Genomic DNA, 17,244 nt, shown 5'->3' on the forward strand with positions numbered 1-17,244 from the left:
TCCGCCGCCGCCGCCTTGCCTCGCCTCGAGCAGCGGGAGCTCCCGCCGCCACTCGCCTCCTCCGCCGCCGCCGCAGCCCGCCGCCGCTCACCGCCTCATCCCCCGTTCGCCGCCTCCTCTGCTGCCGTGCGCGTGTGAGACAGAGAGTGAGAGAAGAGAGAGAGGAATAGGAGTATGACAGGTGGGCCCTACATATTTTTAATAAATAAAATGCTGACTGGACCGCAACGCGTACGTCACGTAGACAAAAACCACCGTGGATTAGGTCAAGGGGAGTAATTCGTCCGGTTTGCATAGTTAAGGGTGAAGAATTTTCAGTTTTGTGGTTTAGGGGTAATTCAGACGGTGCCGTAAATTAAAATACGGAGGAGGCCTGATCGAACACATGACCAACTGAAATTGACCGTTCTTCCCATTTTGACCTTTCATTTTTTTCCCCCGCCACCTCATCTTCTCGCAGCGCCGCCTCCGCCCCCACCTCCCCTCTCTCGGTTCACCATTCTCACACTCGTACTGCAGCCGAGGTGGTTGGGGACTAGAGCGATGACCGACGCGGCCGTGGACTCATGCTGGCTAGGCCTGGACTCCGCCGTTGCCATATGACTCCTGTAGTCCGTCCCCTTCGCCGAGGTCGACGCCCCCCTCGCGTGCCGCCTGCAGCTGGCGGGAAATTCCTCTTCCAGTTCCAGTGTGGCCCAGCGAGGGGACTGCTGTCGCTGATCTATCTGCTGTAGCCCTCGCCCTTCGCCGCGTAGGTGAGTTAAATGCCCGTCATTGTGCAGATTGAGGAGGCCATGATTGGTGGGGGCAAGCCAATGACGATGGTCTTGCCAGTTGACAGCAAAGGTTTATTTCTTCTTCTTCTTGCGGGGTTGGAAACGGGGTGAGAATGGGGGAGAGTGAGAGTGGAGGAAGAAGCCAGGAAGAACACAAAGAGAGGAAAGAGTGAGAGAGGATTGAAAAATTGAAGAATAAATGGTGTCCGTACTTTTGTGGAAGTTTGAAGATGAAAATTGAGTTTTTTTTTTCCTTATCCTATATATACTCCATAGTACAGCAAATAGTTCAAAGAAACTGTGAAGCTAAAGAAGAAAGCGTCCAATTGAATAAGTTCCCATTTTCCTCAACCATGATTGGCTTGGATAGGCAGGATTTCAAAAGAAATTGACTTCAATTTCTTTTCTGTCAGCTGAAGATAATGAATCTAACCCCACCCTATCATAATAAGCCCAAATATGTATTGCAAATTGAGGATGTATTGATATTTTCTTCTTTGCCCCCTTTAATGGAAGCATAGTTTCTTTGGTAAATTTACTTTCCCATCCTTAATAATATTTAGATATATGATTGCCTAATTCTGCAAACTGTGATATAATTGTCAACTAAAGTACAGTGCTGTGTATTTTGCCTATCATAAAGTACCTTCTTTTATTTTATTCCTGTACTGTTCTTTTGCATCTCAGACTTGCATATCATATACAATTCAATATGCTGCGTACAATTTGGTGGAACAGTGAATTCCAATGGCCAAGACCATCTCATTACCAATTTTCTTATACAGGAAAACAGTGCCGTCCTCTACGGTGACCAGAATTTCTAAGGCTGCTATATATGGATCAAAAGTCTTATCTTTGTTTTCGCGTACAATTTGGTGGAAAAGTTAATTCCAATGGCCAAGATCATCTCATTACCAACTTTCTTATACAGGAAAACAGTGACGTCCTCTCTGGTGACCAGAATTTCTAAGGCTGCTATGTATGGGATCAAAAGTCTTATCTTTATTTTCTTCTGTTGACATTAGGAACAGCCTCCCCTGCAAGAATGAGAGAGTACAGTGACGAAGTCCAGATTATCCGGCTCTAAGAGTTGTCACTTGTCATGCTACTTAACAAGACGGCATGGATCGCTAGCTCAAGTTGCCATTGTATAAAATCCCTGAGCTGTGGTAGTATATAGTTAAGTATGCGATTCTTATAGGTTTCTTTCATCACGACTGGACCAGGTATGTATTTTCTATATACTCAAACATTTGTGATGATCCAGCTTTCCTTTTGTCAATTCTTGTTCTGGATATCCACATGTCTGCAACCTGCGATCTTCTTATGTGTGCAGACCCGAATCAAGATGTGGGCAACCTTGCTGTGTAAGCATCTCCAAATCAAGATAAGGATTGGCATCGTCCATCAGTTAGTACTCTTACTCATGTCATCCTCTCTGTTCCTGGTAGTTTCTGCTCAGTCAGTTCCAGCCGATAATATGGATCAAGAGGCCCTCCTTGGTCTCAAATCTCTGGTCACCAGTGATCCATCAGGCATGCTATTATCTTGGGGTAATGGCTCCGCTTGCACATGGAGTGGGGTCCGATGCAATCGTCATGGTAGAGTCTTGGTGTTAGATCTCCAGGGCCTCAATTTGGTTGGCAAGATTAGCCCTAGCATTGGCAATCTATCAGCCCTTCATGGTTTATATTTACAAAAGAACCAGTTTTCTGGTGAAATACCTGACCAAATTGGTTGGCTAGGACAGCTTCAAACACTAAATGCTAGTGCTAACATTCTCACGGGCAATATCCCTGCAGCTCTAATAAACTGCACAAATCTTGAGATCATTGATTTGTCACAGAATACCTTCTTTGGTACTATACCTGCAAGCATTAGCTCGTTTCAGAAACTCCGAGTCCTGAAGATTGGAGGGAACCAACTAAGTGGTAGTGTTCCGCGATATATTGGTAACCTCTCGTTGTTGAGCACACTTGATCTTAGCACCAACAACCTGACCGGCACAATTCCTTACGAGTTTGGTCATCTAAGACAGCTCAAGTACCTCCAGCTCTCGATAAATAACCTGAAAGGCACAGTTCCTGAGCCACTTTACAATCTCTCTTCCCTTTCTTTCTTTGCAATTGCAAATAATGACCTACATGGGAAGATACCAAGTGATGTTGGGTTTCGACTCCCACGGCTCCTTGTTTTCCATATTTGCATCAATAGGTTCACTGGTCCAATCCCACCATCTCTCCATAACGTGACAAACATCCAAAGTATAAGGATGTCCCACAATCACTTTAGCGGCTCTGTGCCGCCGGGACTTAGCGGTCTTCACAATCTTGTCTTGTATAATATTGGATTCAATCAAATTGTTGGTAACACAAGTGTCCTTGTTGACCTTATGAACTGCACTAAGCTACAGCTGATTGCCTTTGATGAGAATCTCATTGAGGGTATACTCCCTGATTCCATTGGCAACTTGTCAAGTTCTCTCACAAGGCTATATGTTGGTGGCAACAGAATAACTGGGTACATACCAGCTTCCATTGGGCGTTTATCTTCCCTGACTTTGCTCAATATGAGCTACAACCTACTTTTTGGAAGTATCCCACCAGAAATCGGACTATTGAAAGAGCTGACCATGCTAAGCCTTGCTAGGAACAAACTGTCAGGCATAATTCCAGCAGAAATTGGGGATCTTGCACAACTAACGAGGCTCGAGATGAACCATAATGAGTTAGTTGGTGAAATCCCAGTAGAGATTGGTAACCTCCAACATGTGCTTTCACTGGACATATCAAGCAACAGTCTGAAGGGGGGCATCCCTGCTTCCATCTTTTCACTCAACAGCCTTAGCACTCTCCTTAATCTATCACATAATTTACTAACTGGTTCAATAAGAGAGAATATTGGTCAACTAGGGCAAATAACCGCCATTGACTTGTCCTATAATTTCCTCAACGGTAGTATCCCAGTGTCAATCGGGAAATGCCAGAGTCTTCAGAGTCTATCATTGAGCAGAAATTCTTTGTCAGGTGTGATCCCTGGTACTATTGGGAATCTGAAAGGTTTGCAAACCTTGGACCTGTCTAGCAACCAGTTATCGGGTATTATACCTGCAACGTTGGTGAAGATGCAAGCCCTTAGGCTACTGAACCTCTCAATGAATGACCTTGATGGATTGGTGCCAAACAACGGCATCTTTAAGGACCACTCTGTTGTTTACCTTGACGGCAACCCAAAATTATGCTACTCAAACATGCTATGCTACTACATCCATTCCTCACATCGTCGAAAGATGGCCGTTGCTATTGCAGTTGGCACAGCAGCAATGGCTGCTATTACCATCGTTGTCATCATAAGCATGCTGCTGTTGCCAAGGAAATGGTTAAGAAATAGGAAGCCTAAAAAACTAGGCAGCTTCATCAAGAAAAGTCACCCACTTGTTTCATATGAAGAGCTAAACCAGGTGACCAGCTCCTTTGACAATAGAAACCTCATCGGCACAGGTGGCTTTGGTTCAGTGTACAAGGCAGTGTTGCGCAGCAGAACAGCTGTGGCCATCAAGGTGTTGGATCTGCATAAGATGGGAGCACTGAAGAGCTGGACCGCAGAGTGTGAGGCCCTTAGAAATGTTCGGCACCGCTACTTAGTAAAGCTAGTCACCATGTGTGCGAGTATCGATTTTTCAGGCAATGAGTTCAGGGCATTGGTTTATGAGCTAATGAGCTGCGGAAGTGTTGAGGATTTGATCCACAAAGGCAGGCAGGGTGAGAATGTTGCAGGGGTGAACGCCGATATGATACTTAGCATCGCCATTGATGTTGCGAGTGCACTAGATTACCTACACAATGATTGTGGAGAACAAGTGGTGCACTGTGATATCAAACCGAGCAATGTGCTTCTCGATGAAGACATGACAGCTAAGGTTGGAGACTTTGGGTTGGCTCGGTTGTTGTCTCCAACATCAGCTGGACAAGATGTATCCAGTACTCATGGCCTTAAGGGCTCCATTGGATATATTCCACCAGGTGCTCCTTCTAGCTTGCCATAATTTGTGTTCATTCATATCATTGTGTTTATTCTAAGAAAAAAAAAGAATGAATTGCGATATGTTTACACTAAAACTATATTGTGCAGAATATGGGTATGGGAGTAAACCATCAGCAAAAGGCGATGTCTACAGCTACGGAATGTTGCTCCTCGAGATGATCACTGGAAAGAGGCCTGTTGATCCGCAGTTTGGAGGGGACATGAATCTTGAGAAATGGGTGCGAGATGGATTCCCGCATCGAGCTCATGAAGTAGTTGACGAGCGCCTTAGGGGAACAATCGTTGATATCTGCCATGAAGGGCAGCAGCAGGCTAGTGCTGAGCAGAAGCGGCAGCAGCTGATGCTTAACAACATAATACTTCCTGTCATGGAGGTTGCGTTGTCTTGTGCTCTGGAGTCTCCTGATGAACGAAGCACCATGCGCGATGCTCTCTGTAGATTGAAACGAATCAAGGAGGCTTTCTTGAAGAATCATAGCTTTTAATATGATAACCGAAGAGGTTACAAGCTGCCCATTTCTAAAGTACCTTTTTGTATTTGTATGTTTAGATATTTTCCCTGAAAAATGAGGTCGGATCAGACACCAGATTAATTAAACTTATTTATTTTTTGTCATGTAGCTATTATTAATGAAACATATGTGTATTTCTAATGTGTCGCACTTGGACATCTGAAGTACATGGCAGTGACAATGGATCAAGCAGGAGTATGCATGTGTTGAAGTGAAGGAATGCTTCTTGATCTAAAGTTCTCACCAGTTATATATGCAAAGATATAAGTGTTATGCATGTGCCCTTACTGGCAGGGCAAATTATTATTTTTGAATGAAACTGTATAATTAAAAGAAATCAGTTTTGTTGTTATAAATATGTAGAGAGTCCCAACTTAAGTATTTGCTAGCCAATTTTGTAACTGATAGGCTTGATAGCTGTGGTGACTTTTGCTGAGCTCTCTGTCTGGATAGGAAAGGGAAGCATTGGGAATATTTGAGCTGCATTTCTTTAACCGGAGACTGCACGTATTTCTGCAGGAAGTAGCCCATCACACGTTCTCAGTGCTTTTCTGGATTTCATCAGAGATATGGTACGTACATCGGTGTATTGCAGACCGCATGCGAGCAATCCTAGTCATTAGAAGGAATTAGTTAAATATTGCAAGTAAAAGAATTTAAATATATTAATTGTGTGGAGCATTACCGGTCAGTATATATGCACTAGCAGCTTCTCCCTTATTTGCAGTTGTTCTTTACCATTTATCTTGTAGGAGTTGTACGCGCTGTAAGGATATTAGCAATTCATATTAAGTCGAGATTTAATTATAATTCATCAAAAGTACACATGCATGGATCAAAATCACTTACTATTGTTAGAAATTATATGTACATCCCGTGATTATAATCAAGGGTAGATAAGAAACAAATCTAATGATCAATACATAGTAACGATGATGCAGTTAGTCACGGATGAAGTAACACAGATATGTAATCTATGGGACTTACTTAAAATTGTATGCGGCCATTATGACTTTTTTGTTGAAATTTCAAGAAAGCTCGTCCAATGTACTGCACCACAGTAAGCAACTTAGTTTTGTGCAAGCCCTTGATGTATTCTGCTATCTCTTCAGGCGTCTTAGCAATATCAATAAATTTAAATACTTCATCCGTGTATGACGGCAAAAGCCTCGGCGTATGATACATCCATTGGCGCATGTCCTTATCTCTAGAAAAATTTCATTTATAACTATATTTAAAAAAATTCTTAACAACAAATATTTGTAAACAAACTTAAGTTCGCCTTAAAGGATAGAGAAATATTAATAACTAAAGGATGGGAATCTATGAATTTCTCGTAAATACAATACACTTTTTTTTTACATAGACCTAGGGGATGAAAAAAAATTTCCTCTCTCCTATCTAGATCTAGGAAATGAGGAAATGGATGAGAACAAAATACATCATTTTGGGTAATTAAATTGTCGCATTCAACCACTAGAGGATGACTGCGACCACATGCCATCATATAGTATACATAGATCCAACATAATTTTTTTTACATAGACCTAGGGGATGGAAAGTAAACATAATACACTTATTTTTTTACATAGACCTAGGGGATGGAAAATTTTCTCTCTCCTATCTGATATAGGAAATGGATGGGAGCAAAATACATCATTTTGGGAAAATTCAACCACTAGAGGATGAGAGGATCATAGCATCAAGGAGTATACATGAACCCAACACAATCATATCAAAGGAAAGTATAGGAAAAAAAGAAAAGAAAAAACATGGTGCTTTTTTTTCACTATTTTGCATGCACGGATCCATCACAAAGGGATGTTTAAAGGGATGTTTAAAGTTATAAAAAAATGAGTAGTAAGAGTGGAAAGGCATATATCTAACCACCGTAGAAAAATCATTCGAAAATTTGGAGTTCAAAACCTTCCCCCCTATATTTTGTTTGTTTTCGGAGAGAAAAACTTCGGAAGAATGAACAAGTGCTCAAGGAGAAAAAAAGGCTATATAGCCTCATTTTTGCAGGCGGACCACATAAGGTGGTGCCTACAAAGATAAATTTTCGCAGGTGGACCACATAAGGCGTCCGCCTAAAATTATCGCAGGCGGCGCCTTATGTTGTCCGCCTAAAAAATCTATCTTCGCATGCGAACGACGATGTCGCCCCTGGTTACTATTTTCGTAGACAGCCATTTCGCTCCGAGAGACCTACCCGCCTAGAAAAAAAATGCCATCGTCTGAAAAAAAATGGTTTTTCTAGTAGTGCTTGTTCTCCCTTGCTCTCCCCCATCATCGATCTCCTATAGTCTCTACTTCGCCGCCACCGCGCTGGCCACCCACTGCAGGGCGCCACTTTCGCCTTCGCACTGATGAACTTCGAGCAGATGCTGATCCATATCTATTATATACTAAAAGTCCATTAAACTCTCTACAAACGCTCTAAAACCGTCACGTGGCACTCCTACAAACGTTCTCAAGCCGCCACATGGCACAGTAATCTCACCGTCGATTTTCACTTAAATTGGTGGACCCGTTATTTTACACAATTAGATTAGATTTATTATTAAATATAATAGCTTCCTCCTCTATGGAGGATACAAACGGTGTAGGATCGTAAAGGGTAAAGGGTCTTTCCCACCCCAAAAGCTAGCCATTGAGGTGAGGGGCTCCTCCACTTATATCTTAGGTCCTTTGCCCTTCCTAGGGGTGGACAGGAAGCTCATGGCTCGTTAGCTCGCTCGGCTCGTGACAGGCTCGGCTCGGCTCGGCTCGGCTCGGCTCGTTTGAATTTCCTAACGAGCCGAGCTGGCATTTCAGCTCTTAGAGATAACGAGCCAGCTCGAGCTGGCTCGCGAGCCGCTCGCGAGCCTTAACGAGCCAGAGCAGATGAGGCCCAGGCGCCTAGCCCAGCCCAACAGCCCATCACCCAGCCCATCACCTTGTGAAAACCCTAGAGTCAATCCCCTTCTGGCTTGTCCCCATCCTCAATCCCCACCCAAGCCGCCGCCGGCCTCATGGCTGCCGCTCGCCCGCGCCTATCCTCCCCGGCGCCGACGCCGCCGCCCCCGCCTCTCCTCCCCGACGCCGACGCCGTCGGCCGTGGACGCCTTCGCCCGCGCCGCTCCTTCCCGCCACCGCCGCCACCGCCCGCGCCTCTCCTCCCCGGCGCCGACGCGGCCGGCCGTGGACGCCGCCGCCCGCGCCGCTCCTCCCCAGCACCGACGCTGCCGTGGACGCCGCCGCTCGCGCCGCTCCTCCCCGGCGCTGACGCAACCAACCGTGGACGCCGCCGCCCGCGGCAGTCCTCCCCGGCGCCGACACCGTCATGGACGCTGCTGGCCGCGCCGCTCCTCCCCGGCGCCCCTTCTCGGCTCCTCCCCTTGTTCGCTTTCTCTCTTGTCCCCAAAGCTCACGAGCCTAACGAGCTGGCTCGAGCTTTCAAACAAGCCGAGCCGAGCTGGGTTTCTAGCTCGTTAGGATAACGAGCCGAGCCGAGCTAGCTCGTTATCCTAACGAGCTAGACCGAGCCGAGCCGAGCCGAGCCGAGCCAGCTCGACATCCACCCCTAGCCCTTCCACAACCAATGTGGGACTATTCAACAATCTCCCCCTTCACACATTCAACAATCTCCACTATTCAACAATCTCCCCCTTCACATATTGGTGTCCCTTAGCCCTTCACCGTGTATAGACCCCACAGAGCAGGCCAACGGTCCATCAGGTATACGGGCCACGCAGGCACCCACGGTCCATTAGACCTTCACACACTGTGTCCATCGGGCTAGAGATGTTAACCTAGCCAGGCTCTGATACCAATTATAGGATTGTAAAGGGCCCACTGGTGGAGAAACCATCTTTGGTCGGTCGGCCAAAATCCACAATAGTCCCGGTTGCAATAAAAACCGGGACTAAAAATGATCTTTAGTCCCGGTTAAAAACATCACAGCTAGTTTATGAACCAACCGGGACTAAAAATCATCTTTACTCCCGGTTCATCCCATGTCAGTAGTCTGTCAGGGGGCCGAGGATCTTTAGTCCCGGTTGGTGACACCAACCAGGAGTAAAGATCATCTTTATAGTCTCGGTTGATAATACAAACCGAGACTAAAAATTATATTGATCTTTAGTCCCGGTTAGTATTACCAATCGAGACTAAAATTTAATACGTAGTATATAATGCCTATCCCTTATCCTCTCCTACACTTCATAGATCCGTTCCACTTCCTCTTCACAGATCTAACTCCTCCTCCCCTCCTCACTTCCCATCCGCCCCTTCTCCTCCTCTCCTCCCTTCCCATTCGATCCGGTGGCCGGCGGCCGGCGGGGCCACGGCGGCGACGGCCGTGACGGGCGGCGGCTGGAGGGGCCGCGCCCGGCGGCGACCATGGCGGGCGGCGGCGGTGCCACGCGGGGCGGCGGCCATGGCGGGCAGCGGCGGTGCCGTGCGTGGCGGCGGCCGGCGGGGCCACGCCCGGCAGCAGAGGCGGGCGGCCGGCGGGGGCGAAAAGGATGTTGAGTGCACTGCCACCATCGATGAGGGATCTGTGAAGCTTGACGTTGTGAACCACTAGGTCTAGTACCAGGGGGTACCGCCCCGGGTGGACCACTCGGTCAGGATGATCCGAGCGGTCAAACTTAATTGTTGTCTCTAACCACCGAAGATATTGGGGCATATCGGGCTGAACAGCGTTGATCTCCCGTTTGGTCAGCTTTTGCTTTCTCTTAGATTCATAAGCCAGGGGTCCACCAAAGATGTGGTTGAGTTCCTTGCGGTGGTCTTGAAAACCAGTCGGGGCATCACCTTCATCATCCTTCTTCTTTGACGTGCTTTGATCTCCGTCGGAGGCCTTACGTGCGTTCTTGGTGTATTGTTTTGCAAACTGTTTGTAGACGAAACAATCTTTGGCCGCGTGATTGGAATTGGGATGATGCGGATATTGGGAGTTCATGATCTTGTCAAAAGTGTTGATGCGCGAATGTTGTCGGGAGGATGGTGTAGTAGTTGCCACAAGTTCCTCGGGCTTACGCTTGCGATCCTTGTGATTGGTACTTCCAGTCTCCCCTGTAGTCGGCGTATCTTTCTTCGGCTTCCAAGTGGTGCCTGACTGCTTGGACGCGGTAATGGCATCTTCGGCTTTGGCATATTCGTTGGCTTTTTCGGACATCTGCTTGACTGTCTTGGGAGGCTTGCGCCCGAACTTGCCGACTAGGTCTTCGTGGCGAATGCCCTTGGTGAAGGCGGTGATGATGACGTCGTCGGTAATGTCAGAGATCTTGTTACGTTGCTCGGAAAAGCGTCGGATGTAATCTCGAAGGGATTCTCCAGACTTCTGAATGACGTTGTAGAGATCAAAATGTGTACCAGGGCGTTCAAAGGTACCCTGGAAGTTGGCGATGAAGTGTTCGCCAAGTTTCGCCCATGATCCGATTGTACCACGGGGTAACCCGTGAAGACAGGACTGGGCAGAATCCGCTAGGGCCATAGGCAAATAGTTTGCCATGGCTTTGCTGTCTCCTCCCGCTACGCGAATTGCGAGACCGTAGACGGTGAGCCAGGACTCCGGGTTAGTGGTGCCGTCATACTTCTCGATTCCAGTCGGCTTGAAGCCGGCTGGTCAATCCACTCAACGCAGGTCGCTTGTGAAGGCAGTGACTCCATCCACGTCGTCGTCGTAGCGATCTGGTGAATGGTGGGGAGCGTAGCCTATTGTCGCGCGGCGCTGGTTGATAGTATCGCGAAAATCGACGGGGCGCTTGCGAGGTGGGGAGCGTGGTCGTTCAACTCGACGCTCCCTGTGTAGTTCGGGAAGCGAGTGGACAGATCGCTCGTCATGACCCCTGCTCCTGCGACTGGATCTCGCGCCGGCGACGCTGAGGCTTGGTTGGTGATAGTCTTGAGATCGAAGAGGAGAAACTCGGCTGCTAGTCAGCGTGCTGACGCTTGCAGAGTTAACCGGGACCGAGGCGGCGATCATGGTCTTGGTCTGGTTCAAGATGTTGACGACGTGATTGGGTTGATTGAGTGCGTCTTCCTTGAGGAGGGTGTCGAGGAGGGTGATCGCTGCAACCGCGTTCTGTTGAGGGGTGCGAAAAACCGCAGTTTCCTCGACGTCTTGCTGCCCGATAAGTTCTCGTGCTTGTCACCCGGCTTCCAAGGCCTGTTTTCACCGATCCTCAGCCTCCTTTGCAGCCCGTTCGCATTCCTGTTGCTCACGCTGCAGCCGTTCTCGCTCTTGTGCTTGGCGCTCCTCTTCCAGTCGGCGTCGTTCGACTTCCTGTTGTACGCGTAGTTCTTCTGCTTCTCGGGCTTTACGTTGTTCTTCCGTCTCGTTGTCAACCATGAAGATGCCGAAGTAGGGAGGTGTGTAGTTGTCTTCAAAGCCTTCGTCGAAGTCGTCGAGGTTGCGGTAGTCGTAGCGGTAGCAGAAGTCATCGTACTCCACGATCTTCGTTGGTCGCGAGTCGACGCCAGGGGAGCTGAGGTAGCTGTCCAGTTGTTCCGTCGAAACCGTGCCGAGAGGCTGGAGTATGACGCCGACTTCCCTGGAGCTAGGCCGGGCCGAGGCTGAAGCCGGATCCCGCCTAGGCCTATGGGGAGAAGACGCCCTTGTGGTGAAGACAACAGCCAAATCATCGGGGAGTTTCATCAGGATTGGCGGATAGGCCCCATTGTCTTGATCGGGTTGTGTTGAAGTAGATTGAATCTCGTCCGAGTGGTTTGAAGCCAACTCGGTGGAGATGATCTTGGGGTAGACCTCGGTCGAGTTCGGGATACCGAACGGGGCGGAGATATGGCCTCTTCCCGACTAGTTTGAATCCGAGTCGAGGAGAGAAATCTTGCCGAAGTCGTTGTTGATGAAGTCGAGGCTGCCGAATCGGAACGCCTGCCTGGGAGGGAAGACGAAGTCGTCGATGCCGGAAACGAAACCCATCGCACTAGTCGGCGAAGAACTTGACGCTACCCCTACCTGGCGCGCCAACTGTCGAAACAAGATTTCGGCAATACTAAAAGGGGGTGGCTATCAAGCTGGAAAAGTGGATGGGTTTAGAGACAAGGAATTTTATACAGGTTCAGGCCTTCTTAATCAAGAAGTAATACTCTACTCCTGTCCGGGGATTGATCCGCCGAGTGTATTATTGATCGTATGATCTAGGAAGAAATCGTGCCCCTAAAGACACCCGGACCCCTCCTTATATAGGGGAAGGGGTCTGCATTACAAAAAACAATCCATATCCCTAACGGAATATGTAGCTACAGATAAAAAACAATCATAACCGACTAGGATCTTGGGTATTTCCTTGACATACAAGTTTAGAATTTAACCCGAGTCCTCTTAAAGATATCTTATATACGATTTCAGGGTTACAATCCTACCTTTTCATTGGGCCACGTGGCACCACAAGCGGAACTCAGCCTGGATTCTGGGCTCTAGAGCAGCCACGTATTTGCAGCCCACCTGTAGCCGTTTGATTGGAAATCAACGATGGTGGTGCAGCGAGCATAATTGGAAATGCGTTGCAGACTCCGTTAGGGGATCGAGGATAAGATTTTTTTATTTTTATATTTTGACAATTCCACATCGGTGATTTCTAGAAGTGCTCTTTGAGCTTTGCTGGCATGGGAAAAAACAACGTGGGCCAAAAGCCCAAAGTGAGGTAGGGATAGATGTGGCCTTTATTTACTTGATTTGAATTTTTTTTCAATATTTTCAACAAATAATTGTAATCATGACGCTATATGGGCTTTTAAAAAATTATACATACATGGCTAAAACGTAATTTGATTTATGGGTCTACTGAACGTTTTACGTGCATGTATGGTTTAACGCAGGCTTGTCAAACCAGTTGTTTATAAGCTCGTATTATCGAACATGCAATGAAAAATATTTAACCTACAATACTGTAAATCTTCACATAAATATCACACCCTCTATATTTTAAACAGACGACGCCATTGAATTTTGATTTAATATTTAACCACACATCATATTGTAAAAATAATGTGTTATTTATTGTGACTATTTTATTATCGAACACCAAAATCAGGAATTAAAATATCGTCAAATGCGACGCATATTCAGAGAAGCTAACTAGCAGGCTCGCTCCTCTTTTCAGGAGCATATTATATTTCTCAGTCAAAAGTAAAAGAACATTAACTTAAAAAAAGAATAAGGGAATTAAATATACCACAACTACTATTGGTAATACCAAAAAAATGGAAAAAAAAAGGAACTAAAACAGTGTTAAAATGCACCATATCTACATACACATACACATCCAAAATAGTAGGTGCACGGTGCGCCTATTGGCGCACTGATTTTCTAGTTCTATCTATACATGGCACCCCATACCCAGTTGGATATGGGGTATCCATAATCTCCACACTAGTTGGGATAAATAGCATAAGGGGAGAGGTAGAGAGAAGGATACTTACTGACATGTGGGTTGTACAATTATTTTTTCTGATTTTAAATGCCACATCAATATCACATCAGCCAAAACCACCATCCAAACTATCTTGGTATCTTATATGCACTGGTTTGAGAGTTGAGGGACACATCATATCTGGTATTACGGTTTAGGTATGGATTTCAGACTCGACGACAACGTGAGGAACCTGAAAGTAATAAGTTCACTTTGGTCCCTCTATTTGTCGCCCAGTCCGATTTTCGTCCCTTGACCACAAAACCGGGTACGACTCGTCCCCCAACTTACAAAAACCGGACAAACGAGGTCCCTCGGTGGTTTGGAAGGCGGTTTTGGCTGATGTGGTGCCTACGTGGCTTATTTGACGAGTTCTCCGTTCCACGTGGCATTGACGTGACAAGTATATATCGGAAAAATAATATAAAGCGTGGCCCCACATGTCAGCTGCACACAAAACATAATTTTAAAATGGTGGGGGCCACGTGAGCCCCACATGTCAGCCTCACTCCTCTCTTCTTTCCTCTCCCTTCTCTCTCTTCTTCCCTTTCCCCTCTCTCTCTCCTTCCCGGGCAGCGGACGGCGCGGATGGGCGGCGGAGCAGGCGAGCAAATAGAGGGACCCACTTTGCCCGTCGGCGGGGGCGAACGGCTCCCGCGGGGGATAACGGCGACGCGGTGCGCGTCTCCCTGCGCCTCCATGGCGCCCACTGTCTCCGCAGCTGCCATCGGCGCTGGGTGGCACCCCCTGCACAAGCGATGCGGCGTCTGTTGAGTCCTCAATGCCCGCCAGCTCGTGCGGCTCACCGCTGCCGCGCGAGTGCCCTGCTACTCCCAGATCGGCGAGGCCGAGACGGAGCACGCGGCTGCAATAGGCGTGGCGGTCGAGGTTGCGGCAGGTGTTGTTGTCGGCCGTCGCGCTCGAGAGAGGAGAAGGGGGGAGTGAGATTGACATGTGGCCCCACCTTTTATTAATTATTGTTTTTAATGTAACTGACATGTGGGTCCCACGGGGCTTATTTTTTTCCAACTCGAATTGCCACGTGAGCACCACGTCAGTGCCACGTGGGACGGAGACCTAGTCAAACCAGCTACGTAGGCGCCACGTCAGCCAAAACCGCTATCCAAACCACCTTAGGACCTTATGTGCCCGGTTTTCATAAGTTGGGGGACGGGTTGTACCCGGTTTTGGGGTTAAGGGACGAAAATTGGACTGGGCGACAAATAGAGGGACCTAAAGTGAACTTATTCCAACCTAAAATGAACCTATTCCGAGAAAGAATAGCCTTTCCGGCCTGCAAATGGCCCATCGAACAGCTTCAGCCACTAGGACAACCCGCCTTCCTCCGGCGAAAATCCTCCATGGGTTTAGGGTTCCGGCCGCCGTAGAAGCAAGGGGGAGAGGGGGAGGGGGGGGGGGGGGTGGGGAAGATGAGCGGGAGCGCGTTCAAGGCGTTCAAGTCGCGGGTGGAGGTGGCGTGGAGCCCCAAGCTGGTGCGGGGCCTCCCAGGTACGCGCCGCCTCCACCGCCACACGCTTGAGGCCATGAGCCTCCGCCGCTGCCACCGCACCGTCGAGCACCGCACCACGCCCTCCCTGCTCGGCATGCTCACCCAGGTCAAGTGCCTCGTCGTCGTCGAGACCCAGGAGATGTACGCCGCGCGGAGGCAGGCCGAGGAGGACCGACGCGCCCCCAGGCCCCCGCTCATCGTCTCCCACACCCGCCGCCGCCGCGGGGAGCGCCCGCCGCAGAGGCGCACTAGACTCAAGAAGTAACTTCCTGGAGCCTCTAGTTTTTCTTTCCCCCACATAGTGATTCGATCTGCGTGATTGATTGGTTCTCCTTGCACGTTAGCTGTTTGACGTAATGCCCCATAAGAAAGAGTGTTCCTTTTGCTTCTGTGCCTGGAAATGTTCATCTGATTGTGGATGTAACGTACATATTCCTCACATTGTTATTTGTTGTGCTTGCTTTCGTTCTTTACACGTTAGTTGTGTGAACAAAATAAATTGTGCACTTTTCCGTTGCATCTGTTTGAGCTGGAAATGTTGACCTGCTTGTGGATGTAATCCACATGTTCCTCTCTTCTAATGTGGCAAGAAATGTAACCTGCATGTGATTGTTCTAGTTCATGGAATGCCAATCGCCAAAACCTTCTTTTACATTGTGGAAACTTTTTAATAAAATCTCTTGATCTTTAAAATGAAACGGAATGAGTAAAGTAGATGCATTGGCTTAACAAAGCTAAATTTCATCTGCTCTGTAAAACAGTAGCTATAATTAGATTCTTTTTTTTTGTTCATAACACATTGTAAAGAAGATATCTTGAAATGTCTAGCTCACTGAACAATTCATAATTAACTAACATTTGTTTTTAACTTGTGTCAGTGCTAGCGACAAGGATTGCTCAACTCGGTAAGGGTTCATTTAGAAACAAGCTTGCGCTGACCCTAGTTCGTTCCTTATATGATGTGGTATTATGGTGGGTAAGATACGCATTGCTGCCAACTTAACACAGGCATTGCCAACTTAAAAAAAAAAAAGCTGTCATAAAGAGTGTTCCCTTTGAAAATCAGGAATGATAGGATGCACCTCAGTCCGAATATGCTACTTACATAGATGTACTTGTGAGATTGTTAGAATTATCCTACTCAAAACTTCCATATTTTTTTTAAAAAATGCGATCATGTAGAGTTTCCACAAAATCTTCCCACGTCTTATTCATCCCTGTCTTTTCCCCATGAATCCCACCCAAGCTCAGTGACCCATTCGTTTGATTCCTCTCCATTTGTCACCTCGATTTTGAGAGGGAGGGACGGACGGACACGGACGAGAGGCAATTCCAGGCTCAAACATTTCTGACACCAGATACATTGTACCGCTGAACTGTGGCTTGATGCCTTCGGTCCAGCAGTTTTATCATTTGGGCACGACATCCTCTCTAACATCACGCAGTCACAGAGTGCTGCTTCTTGTATGCGACCACTTTCTCTCTGACTTCTTGTCTCTTTTTCTTTGTTTAGTTGAAGAACTGTATTTGCCTTTTTAGACAGATATATTACTTCCTTCCAGACTTTACAGTGCTAATTCATGTTATGCTAAATTAGAGCATAAAAATCTTTGTGCTGTATGACAGCCATGTTTTACAAGTGTAAAGAAGATCCTTGAAATGTTGTTGATGAAAAACATACCAAAATTAAAGTGATTAGTAATCACCAGTGTATGCTGTTCCTTTGTCTACGCATGAGTAAGGTCATTATTAAGCCAAAATAGAAGGCCAGGGTTACCTGTTGTGGTGTTTATTTTTCATTCAACTGCCGTTGAACTTCGGGGATTTTCTTGATAGCATTGATGTTTGATCTGCCTATTTTCACCAAAGTTTATTAAGGGTTTTATTTATTTATCCAGCATCTAATTTAAGGCTTTTATTTATTTGTCCAGTATCTAATTTAGTATTGGTTTATTATATTTTGGATGAAGGGATGATAG

General features: G+C 47.1%; 3 protein-coding genes across 5 annotated transcripts; 2 read left to right on the forward strand and 1 right to left on the reverse strand.

Moving 5' to 3' along the window:
* Positions 1–476: 476 nt before the first annotated feature.
* LOC9267517 (probable LRR receptor-like serine/threonine-protein kinase At3g47570) lies at positions 477–5,548 on the forward strand. 3 transcript variants are annotated; one of them, XM_066311834.1, is made up of 5 exons: positions 477–755; positions 1,562–2,002; positions 2,113–2,186; positions 3,803–4,798; positions 4,908–5,548. In XM_066311834.1, exons 4-5 carry the CDS (start codon positions 3,901–3,903, stop codon positions 5,303–5,305), a joined length of 1,296 nt encoding a protein of 431 aa, XP_066167931.1. In that variant the 5' UTR covers positions 477–755; positions 1,562–2,002; positions 2,113–2,186; positions 3,803–3,900; the 3' UTR covers positions 5,306–5,548. The 3 variants fall into 3 exon arrangements, with proteins under 3 accessions (XP_066167931.1, XP_015644458.1, XP_015644457.1); XM_015788972.3 differs by having other exon boundaries at positions 477–846; positions 2,113–4,798; XM_015788971.3 differs by having other exon boundaries at positions 2,113–4,798.
* A 3,375-nt stretch (positions 5,549–8,923) lies between these two features.
* LOC136356995 (uncharacterized) lies at positions 8,924–12,263 on the reverse strand. Its single transcript, XM_066311719.1, has 4 exons — positions 12,139–12,263; positions 11,645–11,817; positions 9,912–10,942; positions 8,924–8,941 (listed from the first exon to the last, which is right to left on the reverse strand). Exons 1-4 carry the CDS (start codon positions 12,261–12,263, stop codon positions 8,924–8,926), a joined length of 1,347 nt encoding a protein of 448 aa, XP_066167816.1.
* A 2,842-nt stretch (positions 12,264–15,105) lies between these two features.
* Positions 15,106–15,784, forward strand: LOC4340949 (uncharacterized). Its single transcript, XM_015787040.3, has one exon. It carries the CDS (start codon positions 15,186–15,188, stop codon positions 15,528–15,530), a length of 345 nt encoding a protein of 114 aa, XP_015642526.1. The 5' UTR covers positions 15,106–15,185; the 3' UTR covers positions 15,531–15,784.
* The last annotated feature ends 1,460 nt before the right edge of the window (positions 15,785–17,244 follow it).

Source organism: Oryza sativa, chromosome 6 (assembly GCF_034140825.1).
Source record: "Oryza sativa Japonica Group chromosome 6, ASM3414082v1".
NCBI classification, from domain to species: domain Eukaryota; kingdom Viridiplantae; phylum Streptophyta; class Magnoliopsida; order Poales; family Poaceae; genus Oryza; species Oryza sativa.

Coding starts and splice junctions, on each gene's coding strand:
- LOC9267517 (XM_015788972.3), top strand. CDS start 2,125: ATGTGGGCAACCTTGCTGTGTAAGCATCTCCAAATCAAGATAAGGATT. Junction 4,799..4,907: donor CATTGGATATATTCCACCAG/GTGCTCCTTCTA, acceptor TATATTGTGCAG/AATATGGGTATGGGAGTAAA.
- LOC4340949 (XM_015787040.3), top strand. CDS start 15,186: ATGAGCGGGAGCGCGTTCAAGGCGTTCAAGTCGCGGGTGGAGGTGGCG.
- LOC136356995 (XM_066311719.1), bottom strand. CDS start 12,263: ATGGGTTTCGTTTCCGGCATCGACGACTTCGTCTTCCCTCCCAGGCAG. Junction 11,818..12,138: donor CTCGACTCGGATTCAAACTA/GTCGGGAAGAGG, acceptor ACAACTGGACAG/CTACCTCAGCTCCCCTGGCG. Junction 10,943..11,644: donor CAACGAGACGGAAGAACAAC/GTAAAGCCCGAG, acceptor TGGATTGACCAG/CCGGCTTCAAGCCGACTGGA.